The sequence below is a fragment of the Dromaius novaehollandiae genome, chromosome W (genome assembly GCF_036370855.1).
Source record: "Dromaius novaehollandiae isolate bDroNov1 chromosome W, bDroNov1.hap1, whole genome shotgun sequence".
In the NCBI taxonomy this organism is placed as follows: Eukaryota; Metazoa; Chordata; class Aves; order Casuariiformes; family Dromaiidae; genus Dromaius; species Dromaius novaehollandiae.
Genome location: NC_088130.1, coordinates 51,279,792 through 51,300,045, shown reverse-complemented (window position 1 = coordinate 51,300,045; position 20,254 = coordinate 51,279,792). Strand labels below are relative to the sequence as shown.

The window sequence follows — 20,254 nt, the reverse complement described above, 5'->3', positions numbered from 1 at the left end:
CCCCCTTCATATCCTCCAGGTCTGTCCCCCCCTTGCCCCAAGAAGGCTTGCAAAACACCTACTCCCTTTTTGCATGTATAGGAAACTTAAAACAGATTCCTTTGCATAAAACCCATGAGCCACTTTGTATTTCAGCTAGCACAAATGCTGGAATTCAACACAGTTCAAGAAATTTAGGAAACTGAACAAAGATTGCAGTTTGCAGAACAAAACAATGGCCAGCAGCCACAAGACTTGCTGAAAGACAGCATAACTGTCACACACACAACCTTGTTTATGCAGGTATTACATAATGTAGAATACAACAGCTCGTTTTATACCTCTAGCACTATATATATGAACAAACAGAGCTCTAGGCATGAACTAACAAGACATGGCCTGCAGACTAGAAATCAACGTGCAGCCTTTGTTTGATGTGAAGCTTTAAGTTAACATGGATAACGTATCCTCCGTCATTTTCAACAAACTCACATCAGAACAGGAAGCTTTATTATTATGCACTACTGCACCATGGAAGTGTAGCTGAATACATGACTCAGTCATTAGCTGAGGTTCTGCAAGAAATGCAGTTTAAGAGTTAAGTTCTCAATCTCTCAGGTTTATTTTGCCTTTTAAATATGAGATCTTATTTTCTTAATCACGTTTATAGTCTATTATGTCTGCAATATTATCTTCACTTCAGTTTTATTTTGAGAGGGCAGAAAAAGGAGGAAAAAAAGCAATGTTTCAGAATTTGCTTTTCTTTCACCAGAATGGGAAAAACATAGGTCTGCAGTTACTTTAAGATGGAGATATGTGGGCTGCTGTTGAAAGGGACACCTGTCCCTCTGACCCTCTAACCATGAATTCCTGCTGCCTGCCCTGTGCCAACTCTGATGTTTGAATAGCCATATGGTGAGCTGGAACAAGGAACTGGCCCATTCAATAGATGAATTAAAAAGTTTGGCCAGACTAGGAAGAAAAGGCAGAATATTTACTAAGCTAGTCCCTTTAAGGTAAGTGCTTGCTCCTGTCAAAAGGCAACTGAGGTTGTGCAAGAGCTGTCTCCTATGCAATGGAGAAAAAAAAACTGTCTTTTACTAGGTTAGTAGCCTAACTCTCTAATCAATATTAAAGTACATTGTATTCAGTGCAGACATTTCCCACTGGATTAAAAATAGTTATTTTGTTTTTAATTCTCCAGCCTCATTAGGGCTGTACATTGCAGAAAGGATTGTTTATTGATATGATCTTACCATTAAGTAGGATAAACAGTAACTTTTTATTCCACTGCAAATGCTAACATTCAGCCATTTTCTGACAAGAGAAAAAACACAGATGCATTCTTTCTAGCTGAAGGAAATAAACTTTTCTGTTGCATCTATCAAGTCACAGAAATCTCCAATAAAAGATGCAATCATTGCAGAGTATTGCTTTCTTCTCAGTCCTACAGGAGCCAGTTCACAAGAATCTCATCACTACTAACCCCCAGCCATAACTCCAGGCACTCTGTGGAAAAGTAATTTTGTTTAATAGTAAGCAAGCCAAGCAGTCTAAAAACTGATATTAAATGAATACGAGGAGAGCATGCAAGCAGGAGAAGCACGAGTCTCCATCCTTGAGCCTCACAGCATGACTAGTTATCCTGTATTTTTTCATCTCTGCTCCAAGTAGCATGCTTGGTACTGCCCAAAGCTACAGCCAAATAAAATATCGTTTCCAGTAAGAAATTTCTTTTCATTAGCTTAAGACTCTCTAGTCCAACTTTTAAGCAAGCAGGAATATATTAGGGACTTTTTTTTTTTTTTAAGCTCTAGCCAGTAACACTTGGGAAAGCACAGATACACTACCATGCAAGTGGACATACCTAAGGTGCTGTGCTAATGCAGGCTCTTACTTGGGTACTGTCTCACTCATCCTCCAGTTCCAACATAAACAATTAAAATAAGAAATTTCATGAGCAAAGCTAGACTGGCAAAGTTAGAAGCATGAGTACTAAAAAATAGCCAAGGCCCTGCTTTCCTTTATGCTTTACCCTATGCTAGTTATGTCCTCTCTGCAAAATGAGCAGGCTGTCAGCCCAGGTCACTGAAATACCAATGTCCCCCAATTCTTTTTCTATAATTTCCCATTTGCTAGAGCACACAACATGTTCTTTCCCAATGAACTGTGGGACAGCTTCAGAGCAACTCAAGTTACATATTACAGAGATCCGTCATCCCCTTTCACCCCAGGACTAAGCAACACAAGCATGCTGCAGTCCCCAGAATAGCACAGCAGCTTGGCTGCGTTTGTGCAGCACGGTCACTCACGCCAGGCTAGGCACAGCCAGGGAAGTGCTTAGGCCAACTACAGCAGAGATCTATTCCATTACAGCAATTTGATCCTCAGAGCTGCACTCGTTTCTGCCAACTGAAACAGTTGCAAAAGGGTCATTTGCGCTACTGAAGACAAAAGGCACATCAACATTTTGATTTACTATAGCTTTCACACAGAAGTGAAAACAAACAAACAAACAAAAACCCCCATACAAACAAAAAACAAGAACACACGTACCTGGGCCTAGAATTGTGAATAAGGACAGAACCTCCCCCTCAGGAAGGAGCGTGGGTTTTGTAGAAGGGACATTGCTAGAAGACATATTCAATTATGCTCGTCCTCCCATTCTCCAAGTCAAGATAAAAACTGGTTTTGTTGATGCAGAGAACTGGTCAGCTAGATAACTATAAAGGAAAAGGTGCAGCTTGGGGGGGGGCTCTTGAGGAGGGAATAATTTTCTGGAATCCAGCATTGTTATTAGGCCACAAGGTTTCCAGACACCACTGCTGTGCAAACACCACACAAAGCTCTGTTGTTGGTAAAAATGTCCTAACACAGAGATAACAGCTCAGTCTAGACCCAAACTGACCTGCCTACCTCTGCCAGATTATCTCAAAACATATTCTCCACCACAACTTCCTGGCCTGACAGTCCCGCAAGTGTGTTTTTCCCAGGGTTCAGTCATTTCATATATTAACAAGGGAGAAACTAAAAGGAACTAGAAATCTTGCCTAGAAGTAGACTGAAAACCCAGGCTTTAGTAAACTGTTCTAGCTAGACATGGACTTTTTGACAGGTATATGGTATGGCAACACTCAGTTAAAAAAGCAGCAGTGATCTCTGTGCAATGAGTGATAATAATATATAATACTGATTATTTAAATAGCTAGTTTAAATAGGCAGATTAGATAAGCTTTTTAATTTAACATTTCCTAAAGCTACTCAAATGGGTATTTCTCTTACTGTACAATTCTTTTAGAATTTTGTGGTCCATAAAACATTTACCAACATGTACTCTTCTCCTTACTTTACAGGGTCTCCTAAGAAGACAAGTCCAAATTACATGCCAAGTAAATATTTTCATACCTGAAGTTATAGTTTAGTTCTACTCTCCAGTCCTGTCTCACAAACCAAGAGACAAGCCAAGGAGAAGTGCTCCAAATTCCCAGATATATGCTTGCATTAAAACTATTTATTTTGAATAGCTCATGTGGCATGATATTCTTCTTTCACATTTCTTTAGCTCTTCCTATGTGCACAGTTTTTAATCTTAATTAAATTGATTAAATCCTAAACCTTTCATCTCCTGTCGCTCCTTCTGCAGTGTTCAGACTGCTGTGTTTTTCAGCCAACGCTTCTGCTCTTAATTTGCCAGTGATCCATACGCTGGATCCCCTGTATACGCTTAATTCACTTTTGAAAATGAGAGAAGAACACCCGTTCAAAAGCCTTGCTTCCAGGGTAAAGAAGCTTCCAAAATTTGAAGACATTGCAAAGACAAATCAGAGGAGTGAGAGGGAGCAGGAAAAAGGAGGGGGGAGAACAAAAAAATAAAAAAAAAAATAAAAAAAAAAAATCAACCAACCATGCAACAGCTACAGCTTAAGTAGTTTTGGTCAACTTCCTTCCCATTAAATATAAAGACTGAGCTGCAAGGTGTTTCCGTATACCCAGCCCTCACTGTGTAACGGGACATTCAGCACAAGAGTATGCTTCATAGCATTTTTTTCCTCCCCATTCAAGTCCTCTTGATACCAGAGCAGCAGCGTAGTTCATTATGTCAGAACTCAGATAGCATCATTTCCACTGAGACTTGTGGAATTTCTCACATCACTAAAGGTTTAAGCAGTGCCTCCCACAAAATACTTCTGCACACTTATAACCCCAGCAGAAGTCGCCACTGTCAGTGTATAGCACATTTCATGCCAGTCCCTCAGCTTTCTTCAAATCTGATCCCCAGCTAACCTCTGGCACTTAGTCTTCCCTTGGTAGGGATCATACAGATTATTGTAATAGAGAAGTTTCCAAAGCCCATTCATTTATTATTAGGAATTATCATCAAAAATTTATTATACAAAATTTCATACGGAAACTCCATTTGATGACCAAAAAGAAAAAAAGAAAAAAAAAAAGGAAAAAAGGACATCTTACATGATGAGACTTCAACTCAGGCTGCAGCGTTTTGGGTTCTGTCAATATGTAAGAATCATTAATAACATCCCCCCCGCCCCAGCAGATTTTCACCCCTCTTAGAGCTGAGGAATGCAAAGTGTAAAGCAGAGCATAAAAGCTCAGTAGCTGAAATCAGGACTAAACAGCTAATTTTTGTATCAGTCTACTGCAGCTAAAAGAGAAGCTTCCTCAATTCAATGTTTGTTCAAAATGGTGACATCTCACTAAGTAGGAAGTTTCACACCTTGAGGGATTATTACTCCATAGACATTACTGTAGCAGTTACCTGCTGGTCACAAATCAAAGCATCTAAAAAATTTAAAAATACTAATAAACCATTTTTTACCCACCACTTGCAGATGCAACTGTCATGGTTCATTCTGTATTAAATTTGACATAATCTGATGCCAGTGACCAAATTACTTAGTAAGAATATCAGTATCTTTGCCACATATTCTTTGGATATGGGGAACAAGCCAGAGAAGAATGTACCTTTCCAATGATGCAACTCTCTTTATAGCTATAAGGCTATATAGTTATGTAATCATTTCACTTTTTAGTCAAATCTTCAACTGAAAACCAGTAAGAAGTGCATGCAAATTAGGCAACAGCTTTTAAAAAGTAAAATTCTGAGATGCTGTGTTATCAGGGATGCTGCTGTGCCCAGTCTGGTCCTTGAATAAGACACTAGACCACTTTAAGTCTATTTATTTAAAAACAAATACTACTTTTGGTTAAGCCTCAAGTTTCAAGAGCACTCCCTCTAAGCCTCAACATGCACAGCTAAGAGTACCAGTTCATTCTGGAGATCGCACCTTTGGGATTTTACTTCTACCATCCAATTGGCACGCTAAATGCAACAAACGTGTGGCTCCCCACCAGCTCTATAGGAACTGTGTCACCCAGAACAGCTTCACAGGTTTTCAGTATGTTTTCCCCCTGAAACCAAAAGGCACCAAGACTAGCAAGAATCAAAGAGATGACTTCCATAAGCAGCATGCAACCTTGACCTTCAGTTCAGTTTACTGATAAAGTGGTACCAGTTTCTGAATAATGTTTCAAGTTCGTGTGATCGCAAGGTCAGTCACATTTAATATTACAGAACAGGAGGCAGTTTTCTGTTTGTTCAAGAGCTGCCAACACTGGGGCCCCTTTTTTCTAATAGATATGTGAGAAAGATACAGAAAACCAGAAAAACAAGGACACATTCACTTCTTACTGAGATTTTATTTTGTTTAACTGATGTGTTCAATATACACACTTGCTTATCTTCCCCTAATCTCCTCTTTGGTATCAATTATAAGAGCTGAGCCTTTAAGCTGCTTTTTTTGTTTGTTTTTAACCGTTCTTTTTCTTCTCACCTTAGAGAGACTAAGTTAAAACCCATACTTGACGAATCGTCTATTGAAGCACTTCTACTATCACCAACTTGTATGAGCTAATATATAAAGCAAGCTTCAGATTATTTAATTGCTCAAGCACAAAACAAAGTGTAACTGTACTTTAACCTTGGTTTGCGATTCAGCAATTCTGCTTTAAGTAACTGAAGCTGCAGAAGTACTTCAATACTTTGCCTAGTATTTTGCAAGATGACTTGATTTAAGCCACATACTTCAAGATTGTGCCATTTCATGGTTGCAGTTCTTGTGTGGTCTGTGGCAGAGATGACTTTCCCCCCTTCAAATACTCAAAGTGTTCCCTCATTTTTGAAATGCATAACCTGATAAGGTACATGTGTTCAGCAAGTAACATTTAAATGTGTGCTTTCTGCAATATGCACTAGTTCAACTTTCCCAACATATGGCAATATTCCTGTAGTCCTTAGGAAGCCAGCACTAAGTGTCTGGTTATGATTAACACTGCCTATGAGTAATGCCACATGTTAAAGACTGTCCTGCTCATGACTCAGACTGCAGCTGGAATAAGTGTGCAAACAACAGATAAAGCCAGCTTGAGAGTTCAGTTAAAGAACAGGTTATCAAATGCAGCAGGTTTGGTTTAGAGCCAGTAGCAGCACTCTGCCTTGCCACATGGGCAAGGGGGAGGGTTAGAAAGTGATTTTCCTCACCATCCTGTAGTAGCTGTATGGGTGGGTTTTTTTTTTTTTTTTTTTTTGGGGGGGGGGGGGGGAAGGAATGTCTTTTTCCATAAAAAGACCAAGCTCAGTGGAAAGATTGATATGCAATAATGCTGTGCTAAACAACAAGAAAAACATCCTGCACAAGAGCTGTTAACCTTCTTCAGATGTCCTCCCAGCAGTTTCTGGCTGAATAAACTTATTACAGAAGAGGACAGAGTGGAAAGTAGAAGTCTAATCTCCTCAAGGCCTCTTATTTATATTGGACCATAGCTCAGCAGAAGATAACACAAGAAACTCGGGTGGAGAAAGAGGGAGCATGCCTTCTCCTCTGGCCAGAGGTGTGGCTACTCATTGTCAAGTTTCATGTCAGATCAAAAAGCATTCACTGAAATCAGACCCTGTCTGAATTCGTGGTTTACCTCCTCAGATGTCTCCTTTTAAAATACTGTCTCTATTATTCAGCGTGCTTTCGTTTCTGAGCACATCAGTAGCAGAAACCTGAGGGTTTTCTAGTTTTCTAGAAACTAGAACTTTTCAACAGAAGGTGTCTTGCACCAGCCACTGTAAGTCATACATTTGGCCAGACAGATCTGACCCAGATCTTCAGAACACACTTTGGGATTAGTTTGCTTTTCAGTTGCTTGTAATTTTCAGAATGCTTCCTCTAGTGCCTGTAATTCTGCTCTGAACATCTTTCTACCATGCCTGATTGATAAACTGATCTCCAATAAACCATTGACTGTTTAACAAATGTGCTAAAGGAGCCAAAGACCTTCATATCCTTACAGTTTAAGGTAGCTGAAGTTAAGTCATGTTATCTTGCAATTGCTACAGTCCTGAAAATCTACAAGGACAGTTTTTGTAGCAGTATGCAAAGCCACAGCAAGTTTGATTACACTGCTGAACTAGGACCAACACTAGCTCTGGACTTACCAGCATTGCAAGGGAGTAGAGGATGGAGTTGAGTCATCCCAACCCACCTCTCCCACACACAGAAGGTTGCAGAGGGTGAAGGACGCATGCACACACATGCGCAAAAATCAGATAGGTAAGACATCTGCATATATCTTGACTCCACATTTTTTACATTGTACTTTATAGAAGAATTTTATTACACAAGTAGTTTTCAAGCATCAAATTTTAGAATTTGCAGGTTGCTGACATGATCAACCTTCACAAACTTGACGAAAAAAATCCATGCTTATTATATATAGGGCTGGTGGTAAACTTCACGTAAATTTTCAATAATTAAAAGAAAAATCAGATGTTGAGATCTATTTCGACAAAGATGCATACTTTTTGCCTCCTCAGAGTCTCCCTAATGCACTTTTTAAACACAAGTTTGTAAAAATCCATAAGCACTTCCTTAATTTTTCCTAATATGCTAAATAATATTCAGGAACTCTCCAGAGAGGCTCTTTGCATGAATTCCAAACCACGCCACAGGCAACAACAGAAGAGATTTAACCCACATGGAAAAATTACTTTCTTTAAATCAAAGAAATCCCTCGATTTTCTTGCCAAAGACTGCATTTTTTCAAAATCCTAGTAGTCTAAACAAACAGGGTCTGAAGACCAAGGTGCTCATCACAACTTCCACCGGCATATTCACACTGAAACTAAAGGTAATCTCAGTATTATATCAACCAATCGGGGGGCAGAGGGAAGGATTTTAGTTAGCAGAGAGGCAAGGTCCAAAGAGAGAACTCCTTTCTCTCAGCCTGTACCTGGCTGAGAAGTCCTCCTGGCCACAGCCACCTCCCCAGGCTGCCAAAGCAGTAGGCAGGATCTCTCGTTACGTATACGTGTGAGAGAGCAGAGTTCCAGCAACTTTTCCAACTCCTCCTCTTGGCCCATCAGCATTGTCCTGGTAAACTGAGATTCAAATCCCTGCCAAGCAACTCTAATCCAGGTAGTATAAAGTACAGTCATACACCTAGGAAGTTTTCTTTTACCTCCATGTTTTTAACTCAGAGGTGGCAGTATCACATTCCTACCTTGCTCAAACCTATGCACAGAAAAATTAGATCAAAAAGATCCAATTGGGCAGAATGGTGCAAATCAGTATTAGGTTGCTACATAATAGTAACTGCTTCACAGTACTGTGGAAATAGTGCTTTTCAATCCATGAGATTAACTGCAGAAACAGAAAACAAGTGGACCTATATAACTTTGGAGACTGTCAGTGATAGTAAGCAAGTCAGTTTTTTGGGGGTTTGTTTCGTTTTGTTTTTTAAACAGCTGACAAATGAGGGAATTGGTATTATGTTATCGTTAAAACCAGGACATAATACAACTACCAAGCCTTCAGATTCACAGTAGAAAAAGACAACAGATAGATAAGTGAGGAGAGAGGAACTAAACAGATTTAACTATAACCATCACTGCAGTTTACTGAATACTGAGCTTTCCAAAAAGCACAGCTTTTCTGTGTAAAAAAAATAAACAGAGACCCCCCCCCCCACGAAACCCATCAAGTTCAAAAATTTATGCCATCCTAAAAAGCACATAATTTGTTTAAAAAAAATAATTTTGAATAATCTCTTTATCTGTTGTGGATGTTATGCTACTGCCAAAAGAGAAACAAGATGAAAAACGCAGTCAAGACAGAAATGTGAATTGAGTATGAGCTCTCTGAAGACTCTAGCAAATTACACCCAGGACAAGAGCTAAATTTCACAATTGGGTAACAAAAAATTTGCAGAAAAAAATTGTTTAATACTTTCCATATTACACATCAGCAGGGAGAGTGTAACGAAATCAATCCTCCAGTGTTAAAAAGCTTAATATAGGAGTGGAGATAATTGCCCTAGATGACTTGTAACAATTCCGACTACTTAAATTAGAGCCTAATACATTTTCTTCAAATCCTCATATACACTAATTATTGGTGAAATGATCTTCTCACTTGTAGTTACTTCTACTGACTGATTCCCCTCCCCACCCCAAGATGGGGGAGTCAATTAAGAGCAGTATAAAATTAAAACTAATCTGTCATTTTGTTCTTACAGGCCCACCCATGTTGGGACAGGGTTTAAATTTAGTTTCTTTATAGGCTTTGCACATTTCATTAAGTCAGACATATCTTATTACACATTTTTATATGGCTTGCAATACTTTCAATATAACCAAACTTCAGTAGCGGCATATTTTGCAAACTCGCTGTCACCAGGTTCAATTGAAGCAACACACAGAAGCCAACTACCATATTAAATGTTTTTAGGCATACTGAACGTAAATTCTGCCACTTCTCGCTCCAGTATCAGTGCCCTTCCCTTACAGTTCCTAATGAGCAATCTTTAGTTCAGTTATCCCTGAGACGAGCATCCTACAGAAGCAGTGTCCCTTGCACAAAACAGCCCAAGCAACTGCTGATGTAGCCAATATTTCAATTTTGCACTAGATAACCAACAGACATGTTTTACCAAGCAGATGGAAAGAACATACTTACTGCTAGAAACAGCATGCAGTACATGGAGAACGAAGAATGGCCAGAGTAAAATGATAGCCTGAAAGAGAAGAAAGCAGACATTTCATTCTGTTTCAATTGCAACACTCCACAGTCTACAGTGAGATTAAGTTATCTTTAGGTAAAATGCAAACATCCCTCATTTTTTTCTGCAGGGAGACTATCCTAGGCAGGAGTCTTCACTTGCATCTAACCCAACAGCTTTTGATGAACAGCATGTATCTCAGTCCAGCAGCTATCCAATGTCAGTATTCTTATAGTTGCTACTTGATGCTGGGATCAACTTAAGTCCTTTGTCTAAAGTTTGAACATCACATGAACACTTCCTGAAAATAAGTAATCAAGGGTCCTATAAAGCAATGTATTTGTTTTGTCTCCTTGATGAATATGAAAAAAAATGTAGATAGTATCAACAAAGAGAGCTTTTATCTGATAGTGAACATCAGTAGCCCAAAAATGATTAGTTACTGTTGTATATGGTCTCCACCAAGAGGCAGTAATTACTCTTACTCATATTTAGATGTTTATACCACATGTATTTATTAAATGTACTGATTCATACAGCTCATGAAGGTGAATCACTGGGGGGGGGGGGGGGGGGGAGGGCAGGAAGAGGTTCATCCCTTTGAAGCCAGTTCACTAGCTAAACACAAAAGATGACACCTAATCTAACATCTGCAGAAGTAAATGAAATATCCAAGTATGAATCTAAGAGAGTGGCATCATTGCCTTCAACTTTTAAAGGCTTCTAGGAGGTCCAGACTGCAGCAAACTGACAATTGATGCTGACAATCTTCAAGACCCCTGAGAGCACCCTAAGAGCTCCTCCTATACATACGATTTCTGAGAGAAACTGAGTAATGAAAGAATTTTGACGGAGGTTCCCAAATCTGAGGTAAGGTATGCGTAAAACAGAAATCCCATCCACTTCTTTATCAGGAAGAAACAGCAAAAAGAAAAGATGTTTCTGATAGAATCTGAAGTGAAGAGATGAAAGAAACTTAAACTACATATGCTATTTAATGCACTGCCATTTATAACTGTTGGCTATTTGTACCTTATTCATAACCTGGGAAAGTTATTTATCTTAACCAGGCTTCAGTGTGATTTAACTATATAACACACCATTCCTCTCTTAAGAGAGAAGGACATACACAAATAAGCACAACATAATAAAAAGTACGGCAGCTCTCCAGGGTTCATATTTCAGTACCTCGGCCAGGTAGAGAGCCTGAATCAAAAGTCAATGGAAACACTTGTACTCTTTGGACCAAGAGCAACGAAGGCAGCTCTCTAGCATGCAGTAGAACAATAGGATTCATGATTCACTACTCAAATACCATAAATAGGGCAATAAACAATCTTGTGCACAAGTAACAAACTACAAAACTTTCTGCATTCACTGTTATGCACAAAGTTAAGAAATCCTACATCAGACACTGGAGAGAAAACACTCACATTTCAAGTTTCCCCTGTAGGTTTTAGAGCTCTTGGTTTACATTTGATTCAAAGCCTTGTCAATAGCTCTCAGTTTGAGAGACGCTAAATAAGCGGTCTGAGAAGACTTTTCCATATGTAGTTATCAGATATTTTTCAATTCAGTTCTTAAACAGAAAAACTGCATCAGTGTGTTATCTTCAGATGTTTAAAATTCAAAAACATTAAGTTTAAGATGACAGTTTTGCTCATTACTAATAAGATAGTCCTTCTCCACTTCTGTACTGCTTAAATCTCTCCGCCAGGCAAAGTGTCTGGATAAAAGCCTATTACAAAAGCTAATAAAATAAGAATTGCAAAGAGCTCTGTCTCTTTCACACAAGCACGTCCTCTGAGGCACAAAAGCAGAGCAAGCTGTTCCATGAAACAAAATATCGAATAATTAATTCCTGACTCCTATCCTATTCCAGTATTTTATCCACTGACTTTGAGTCTACTACTGTTGTCCATAAAACAAAGTTTCCTGCAATTCCCGAAGGCAACATATTGTCAAATGAAGAAACCCAAATAGCTAATGAATGAGAAAAGGAATAAAGATCCTTAAATTTACTTTGAAATTCCTATACCATTTTATAGTTCTTGTTGATTATCGCCATTATTGATTTTAGGCATACATTTCCCCAATAAAACACTAAGAATGCCTTGTTCTAGGTTGAAGATTACAAAGTTTAAATGCATTCTCCTGATCAGGCATAGATAAATGTGCTCTACACGATTGAAAATTTCATGCTTGGCACAAAATATTGCCAGAAATGAAACTGGGACAAAGTATTGATCCAACTTGCTCATTGTGCAATCCCAGTGAAGTTTCTTTGGCAATATCACTGTCTCAACTTCTAAATAAAAAGCATGCTTAAACAAAACAACAACAACAACAACAACAACAACAACAACAACAACAAAAAAACAAAAAAACAAAAAACCCCCACAACTTAGACTTTAAACATCTTAACTGAAACAATGCAAAAATTTCCTGACTATTGCTCAGCATGCAAACACCCTTCTTCCCAAAGCCAGCAGAACATCCTGTCTATCAAACCAGCCAAGTGGCTGCATGGTGCAAGCTTCTTTGTCATCGTACTGAGTGCTGGCTTGTCATGAGCCAGCATTTTCAAAAAGCAGCATTTACTAATCGAAAAACCACAAAAGTATTAGAACAAAATATATAAACGAAATGCTATGAATAACTCAAACCCTATATTTTGCTAATGAAGAAAAGAACAAATGATCTCAGTAGGAATTGGCACATTAGGTTTCATGACCATATCTTGTTCAAATAAACATTAGAACAGTATCCAGCAAAACTAGTATCATAAAACAAAATCGGAAAGTGCAAAGTCTCTCATTTTAATTGTTTCTGTAATGGTAAAGCCTGACATCAAAGAGCAGCTTTGCCAAGGTCCGTGCCTTTTAATCCACAAATATTTACCTTAGTGTATCACTCGATGCGAGTTGTAAGGCTTCATTTAAACAGGAAAAAGCATAAGCTTTAATTATTTCCACTTATTCCACATATTACTACTGAATTACAAGGAAGCCTTAAGAATTAACACCAAACCAGATCATACCATCACTTTCTGGCATATACAGTTGAACAAAAATACCTAAAAAACAAACTCCACAATTACAGTTAATCACTACAGTATGTTGTTCTAAGATTGCTTTTTGAAGTACTCTTTAAAAGTACAACTGAAGCATGAACAATCCCTGCAAAGAAATAATTGAAGTGGATACTGAGCCATGCAGTACTTTTAACCAGACTTCCTAATTACAGACAAGCAAGTCGACGTGTCAGATCCTGAGAAGCAATCCTCCTTACAACCACTTCATTTCCCTCTGTTCCATTGCACTCACAGGGGGCAATTCAGTCTAGAGAGTAGGACCTGGGTGACAGAAGGCACTGTTTCTTGAATCATGTAAGCCAGACAAAAAACCTTGCAGTAAATAAACCAGACTCTCTAGTCTCCTTTATTCAAGCTTTTTTACAAGGAAATATAGTAAGGCTTGAGGAAAAGAGACTTTCCTAGCAAGGCCCGAGGTTGGCTGCACTATCTAGTGGAGCTGTACAGTGCCGCGTCCATAATTCCACTTAGGTCTTTACAGCATTCACAGCAGTATAAAATGGCAAAACATAAGTCTTACCAAAAGAGATCAATATGGTTCAGACAGCAAAAAGCATCCACGACTCTCTCCAAATACAAAAGTTTGTATTTTGAGACCTTTTGGCACCTATATAGTCTATATATTGCCAGTTTTAAACCCAACCCAGTTAGAGACGCTACCTATTCTCAGGGTTCACAAATTAAGCTGTAGAAGATTTTAAAAGTTATCATTGGGAGAGCCAACTGCTGTGAAAGCACTAGTTCCACAAGTAGAGTAATTCTAGTAATTACAAATCCGTACATGGATTAGTAGAGAAAAGGGGGCATAGTACACAACACAAGAGGAACATTTGGTTTGTGCTTTTCACTGGCAAGAAACAGCATGTTTTAGTAAGTTTTGCTTGTCAATGTTTTATAAAGTGAATTATTAAGCAAATGTATTAAAAAAAAAAATCAAAATATATCCTGCATTTGGAGTTCAGTAAGCCATTTGAAACCACAGCTCCCTACAACTTGTTTGCGAGAACTGAATGTACAGAAACACTCAAGAAAAGTGCACTCCTCTGCAAGAGTCTGATAGGAAAATGAATAGCCTTAGTGAGACAAGAGATTAGGAAAAGACCTAAAAAAAAAAAAAAAAAAAAAATGTACAGCATGGTGAGAAATTAAAAGACAGTATTAGAAGTTATACTAGAATGGGATAGATCAAGAGAAAATTTATTTTGTGGTGCTGGAATAAATCTGATAAAGGCTAAATGGTAAGGGAACCTTCCCAATAGAGAAAGAAATGAATTATGGAATGATCACTCGGAAAAAGAGAGAAGGAAGTCCAGCAAACATTATAAACACTCCTATTTCAGCAAGAAAACAAGCAAACAAAACACCCCACTTTGGATTAGCCAGCTAGTCTTTTCTATCCTCAGGTTCTCAGGAGTCAAGTCCGACTCAAAGCTTCCACTGACACTTGCATTACACAGTCCATTAATCTGGAGACAAATAACTCTCAGACAGAGCTGCAACTAAGCACGTTCATTTCAAGTAAACTAAACTCTACAAACTTGAAAGGGAAATATTCCTAGCATTTTAATGCAACGAAGACTTGATTTAACAAGGTGCAAGTCCTACACGCAAACTGAAGTAATATATTCCTTAAGAACAACTACCTTCACATTCAGAAATTATACAGATTTTTTTAATTTTTATTTATTTAACAGCATCCGCTCTCCACTAAAGTGTTGTGGACTTGTACAACTACAAATTTCAAGAACACCAGTGTGGGTTAAAGGTTTTTATGGTACTTTGAACTGAGGCACTTCTACAATTATTGCCAAGAGATGCTCCAATAAATGTATAAGCAAGTCATCTATTTAACAATATTAGCAACTACTTAGAACTCAAATCCATTTTTAAAAAATAGTATTATTGCACTTCCTCTCCCCCTCAGTAGTTAAATCCATACTTAAGATCAAGGCCTTTCACTTACAGAGGAGAGAAAACTGCCAGAGACTTCACAATTCAGTAATCCTTATATGGACAGTTTTACTGACAAAGTATTTTCTCTGTGAGACTTTTAATAAGTGCTTTGTACAATTTCCTAGTCATATTTGGGGTGGGGGAAGAGTCACTCAGCTCAGCTCACTTTAAGTAGGGGCAGATACAGAGGAAGCTTAGTCATTTTTGACACTTAGTGTTTCATGAGAGCATGCCTAGCTTTTTGAAGATGGCCTATAAAAGAAGATACGTAGTTACTTGTCTAACCATGTTCCTGTTCTATGAAAATTAAATCATTCTCTGTTTAACCCACTGACATAAACCAGATCTAGCAAGGTTCTGATAAGAAATAGGTAGTCTAATTTCTAAATACCTTTTCTCCTTCATCCTTCTGGAACAAGCCCTGCAGATAAGCCAAGAAGTAAGGGTAGAAAGTAACCTTTTCCTAAGCTCAGGATGAAACATGAAGTGGTTTAACTCAGCTATGTGTACCACAAGGCTTGTCTTCATTGCAAAATTGCAGAGATTCTTAAATATCTGTAACAAACTTCTACTGGCTTCTTTGGGCACTGAAGAGATGCGAACATCACAACATACACAAGCATGCAGATATCATGTAAAATGGGTTTTGTTTTTACAAAAATATTACACACTGATGGAACAATCTATTTGGGCAATGACTATTTAACTAGCTATTCTGCATCTGTCAACAACTGTATGTACCAGCAGCTAATGGAGGAATAAACTTTACTGTAAGATAATCTATAAGGAAAAATTTCACTCCCCTATTATCTTTTCTTATCAAAGAGGCAACAGCTAACCTGTGTCTTGAACCTCAGAATATTCTTTCTTCAAAATTCATCTGGGGAACAAGAAGTTATTTAGTCCTAAAATTCTTATCATGTACATAAACATGTAGTATGTGCTGAACTCTTGATAACACAAAGTTCAGGAAACTCATGTTGCAACAACATTCCACATATTTAAATTGCAAAGTCACCACGATAAAGTATTTTCTTTTGTCAGTTTTGACTTATCACTCAATTGAGCTCAACGCACATAAGGAAAGTTTAACTTTCACCTACATTTCTAAGTTAGCCTCCTCCTCCTCCTCCAAAAAAAAAAAACCCCAAAAAACAAAAACAAAAAAACAAAACAAACAGAACCTTATTTGCTTCTTTTCTAGCAATTCCCTCAGGAAAGTTTAGAAGTGTTAAAATAGCAGGAAAGGGGAGGAGGAAAACTCAAGCCAACATTTCTAAAGACTAATGTTTTGTTCTCACATGCTTCAGATTAGAAGCTTCTGTTCAATTAGCCATGTCTGCACAGGTTATCTACATAATACTCTCTGACTCACAGGCATGTTATTACCATTTTACATAAACAGAATGAGAACAAGGGTAATTCCGATCAAATCACAGGTTTGTTTATCACTCAGTTTTTAAGTAAACTGCTTTGGGCACCAAGCACCTGGTAAGAGCTCAGACAGACAAAAAACCCAACAAATTTCTGCAATCCTGAGCAATATGGGGTGCGGGGAGGAGGAATGTCAGCATTAAGGGAACTCAGTCCCCATGGTACGGTTTCAGCAATATGCAGTTACATACAGGCCTAAAGTTTTATCTGAATATTATTTTCCCTTCTACTGACCTGGACATGAAGCTTCTCATTCTTGGCAGAATTGCAGATTGAAAAGATGCACCTACCTACTCCATTAGCCACAGCTAGGTTCCAAATAATTTTTATGGCTTACTGAACACAAGTGATAAGTTTTGAGTGCTAATGAATTTAGAGTGTGATAACAAGCTTATGAACCAGTAGATAAAACCTTTTTAAAAATATATATTTTTCAGGCTGACATTTGTCTATATTTTTAAACTTAGAAATGCATTTAAGAAGCCAGTTCAGTTGCTCTGGAAATGCAGTACTGTAGCTTACAACAAGAACAACAGCTATGAAGTACAACATATTACCCTTCAACAGGGTATTATACCTATGCAGTGATGCACTGGAACAATTACTGTTCACAGTCCAAAATGCAAGAGATTGAAAGCATAGCTTTCTTGAAAACTGTTCACCCTGAACAGTTTTATTTTCAGTCATGATGAATGAAAGTGAGTGCTATCCCTCACTGCAGGAAAGGGCCAACTCACATTATGCCAAAGTAGAGCTAAGATCAGAAACTTGATCCAGATTGCAAAACTGCATCTCAGTCGGTTACAGCATATTTATCTTTCAGACTCAGTTCTCCTTACTGCCACTTAGTTTCTACTGAGCAGCAGCTCTTCACATTTCTAGATGAATGCAGCTCCATTCCCTCATCCACTGTAGCCTAGAAGTTTTTGAAGTTTAAATATTTAAAGATAAGCTCATTCACTATCATCATTGACCTTTTTCCTTCCACGTAAGCTTCCAGCAAACATTAAGCATGGGCTCCCTGACCAGAAACACCAATTTTCTGAAGTAGTGGACAATTTGATTAGGACTGGAAGTGTTCCAAATCAGCCAAGTTACACCTTGAATAACAGGAGTGGGAAGTATTTTTTAAGGAAGAAGTTTTATTATTTGAGTAGAAGTACATGTGCCCCTCCATTCATTCCTCCGGCTGCTTTAATGTCTAAACTTCTAGTGAACTTTTTGGCATATACATTTTCAGGAGCAAAAACTACTACATCAGTTTGATGAAAACTCTAAACTTTCCAAAAAGTTTCAGTATTGCAGAACACCTCTTAGGTTAGAAATTCCATAACACGAATAATCAGAATGCTGTAAACAACATACCAGTTTTCCCTCAGCCAACGTGCAGTTAACAAGTCTGTAGAAACTCCAGAGACATTTCTGATTCATGATGCTTATCAGAAGCTGCCAGATTAGGTAAGTAAACCTTTTAGTTATGCTTCAATGATAAGTGCAGTTTGATCTCTGATGAAGCTTTAAAGACAAAGTTTTAAAACAAAGGCTGTATGAAGTATTCCAGTATTAAGTTATTTTTATATAAAGAATGTTTGGTCTTGAAAGTAATGCGGGAGGGGGAGAGATTATTTAAACTGAGATATATTATTTAATCTGAAGCAGAAACCCACAGTCTTTTGGGTTATATGTTTAAGAACCAAAAAACAGACCACTTGCAAAGCTTATCTAATGAAAAAGCAGGGGAAAAAGACACCTAATACTAGTCATTAAATGCAAGAGTAATGTACTACAGTTTGTTTTTCTGTTTGTTTGTTTTTTAAACAGTTACAGTTTTAGAGGCATTTTTAGTATGTAGTAGAAGTGTAAGTTTCCAGAGTTTATGTAAACTTCAAAAGAGAGGCAGGTTAGCCCCACATCAGCTGTCTGACACAGGTGGATAGTTACTGGAAACTGTTCTGAGTGATTTAACTTTATCCACTAGCATGCATGTGCACCATCCGTGAAAGTGCTTAAACAGCCAGCTCTAAACAAAGTTGAAATAAAATTCCTGGCAAATGATTAGTAAATGGCAACACCTTGGCAACTATGTTGAAATAAATTATCAAGGTCAAAACAGTCAGCTGTAATTTCCTAAAGACTGCTTTGAACATTACATTTTGAGTTTGAAGTGGCAAACTATACACAACTTGTTTCAAGTGCAGGCAGCACGTTAGCAATATTTCAACCTAAGTAGGAAACTGATATTTTTCTAACAGACATCTAGAGTTATGATATGAGTCTGTACATTAGTACAACCACCATTATTATAAAGAGGAACCTTAACAGCTTTGTCACCTGTATCACAAATGGAAGAGAATGAGTGGAATTAGAGACCACCTTCGACGATCCAATATTAAACCAAACGTCACAGAAAGCATTTCTCACACATATATCCCTGCTAGCTTCACTGGTCTGCTTTAGGGTAACAAAGTGCAGATTGTGCATCTGAGTGCCTCCTAAGTAGCTAGATTTGAACAACGTGGATCAGTACTTATCACCTTAGGATCAAAGGTTCTGGTTGTGCGTATGTGCTCAGTGAGCTGAGTAATACACCAGAAGGGACAACTTCTTGGACCTCACCAGCTACTGGGTCTTAAATGTACCTACCTTCAAACCCAGGACTCAAGGGACTTTCAGGTTCTGCCCCATCACCCTACCCAGATACCTTTTTTTTTTTTTTTTTTTTTAGGACCTTACTAACAAAAATATTTAGAGGTGAGCAATTACAATATTAAGACAAACCTGCACTGCACAGCTGAAAGTATAATAAATAGCTAATACAAAAGACTTGTAGTAAACTAAGGAAACATGAGCAGGTAGATTAAGTGCCCTTTAGCACACATCCAGAACTATTACACTGTTTAAGAAGGTGTGTTGATAGAAACAAGTTTAACTAGTGTTAAAGCAATAGGATAGATTGGAGGACTGTACTGTACACTACAAGCAAATCTAGCAGGACTAAAAGAGGTGGGCATTAGCAGCCTATGTGAACATGCTGCTGTCCAGGTCAGTTTTCTAAATCAGTGCCACTGCTCTCTTCCCCCTCCTTTTTATTCACCTGCCCTTTTAAGGGAGAGAATGGAAGAATAAATTAAAAAAACCTGTCTGTTGAAATTTTCTAAAACTAAAGCAAGCTCAGAAAAGCGCGCTCAGAATTTATTTCCGGCATGACTTAAGCTTCAGATACAAAAGAAAACAAAAGTCTTAACAAAAGTCACAGAAGCTTCCTTTTAATATAGAATATAATTTAATAGAACAGAAGTAGGGCAACCACTTTGTGCAGTATCAGTAGATGTTTAAATACAACCATCATCTGCACTAATTTTCAGATCACCTACTTGCATTTTAATCTAGAATTTATACTCTCTACCCTCTTCATTCAGAAGCGGCGGTTATGCAAAACTGTGTTTATGTATGTGCATAATATGCACACATGGACACACTCTTGGTTAGCTAAGAACCTGCTACCATAGCTAAAATTATTTGCTTAAAGGCCTAACATATCAAAAAATCTTTAGAGTTACATTCTCTAGTATTCCCTGGAAAGGAGCAGAAAGCCTCCGTTCCACTTCCAGCTTTGCCATGAAACAGCACGTTAATCACAGCAGAATGTGTTATGCCTTGTGCCTCCTCATCTGCAAAATGGAAGTAACTGCTCCGTATCTCACTCTGACAGCATGGTAATTAAGCATT

The 20,254-nt window shown here is 38.1% G+C and overlaps 1 protein-coding gene across 2 annotated transcripts in view; it reads right to left on the bottom strand.

The window, feature by feature from the left end:
* The window catches only part of LOC135324277 (phospholipid phosphatase 1-like), a 72,769-nt gene that overhangs the window by 8,270 nt on the left and 44,245 nt on the right, over positions 1-20,254 (bottom strand). For both annotated transcript variants that reach the window (XM_064500183.1, XM_064500184.1), the window contains exon 4: positions 10,002-10,059. In XM_064500183.1, coding sequence (XP_064356253.1) covers positions 10,002-10,059 — 58 coding nt within the window. The remainder of the gene's footprint in view (positions 1-10,001; positions 10,060-20,254) is intronic.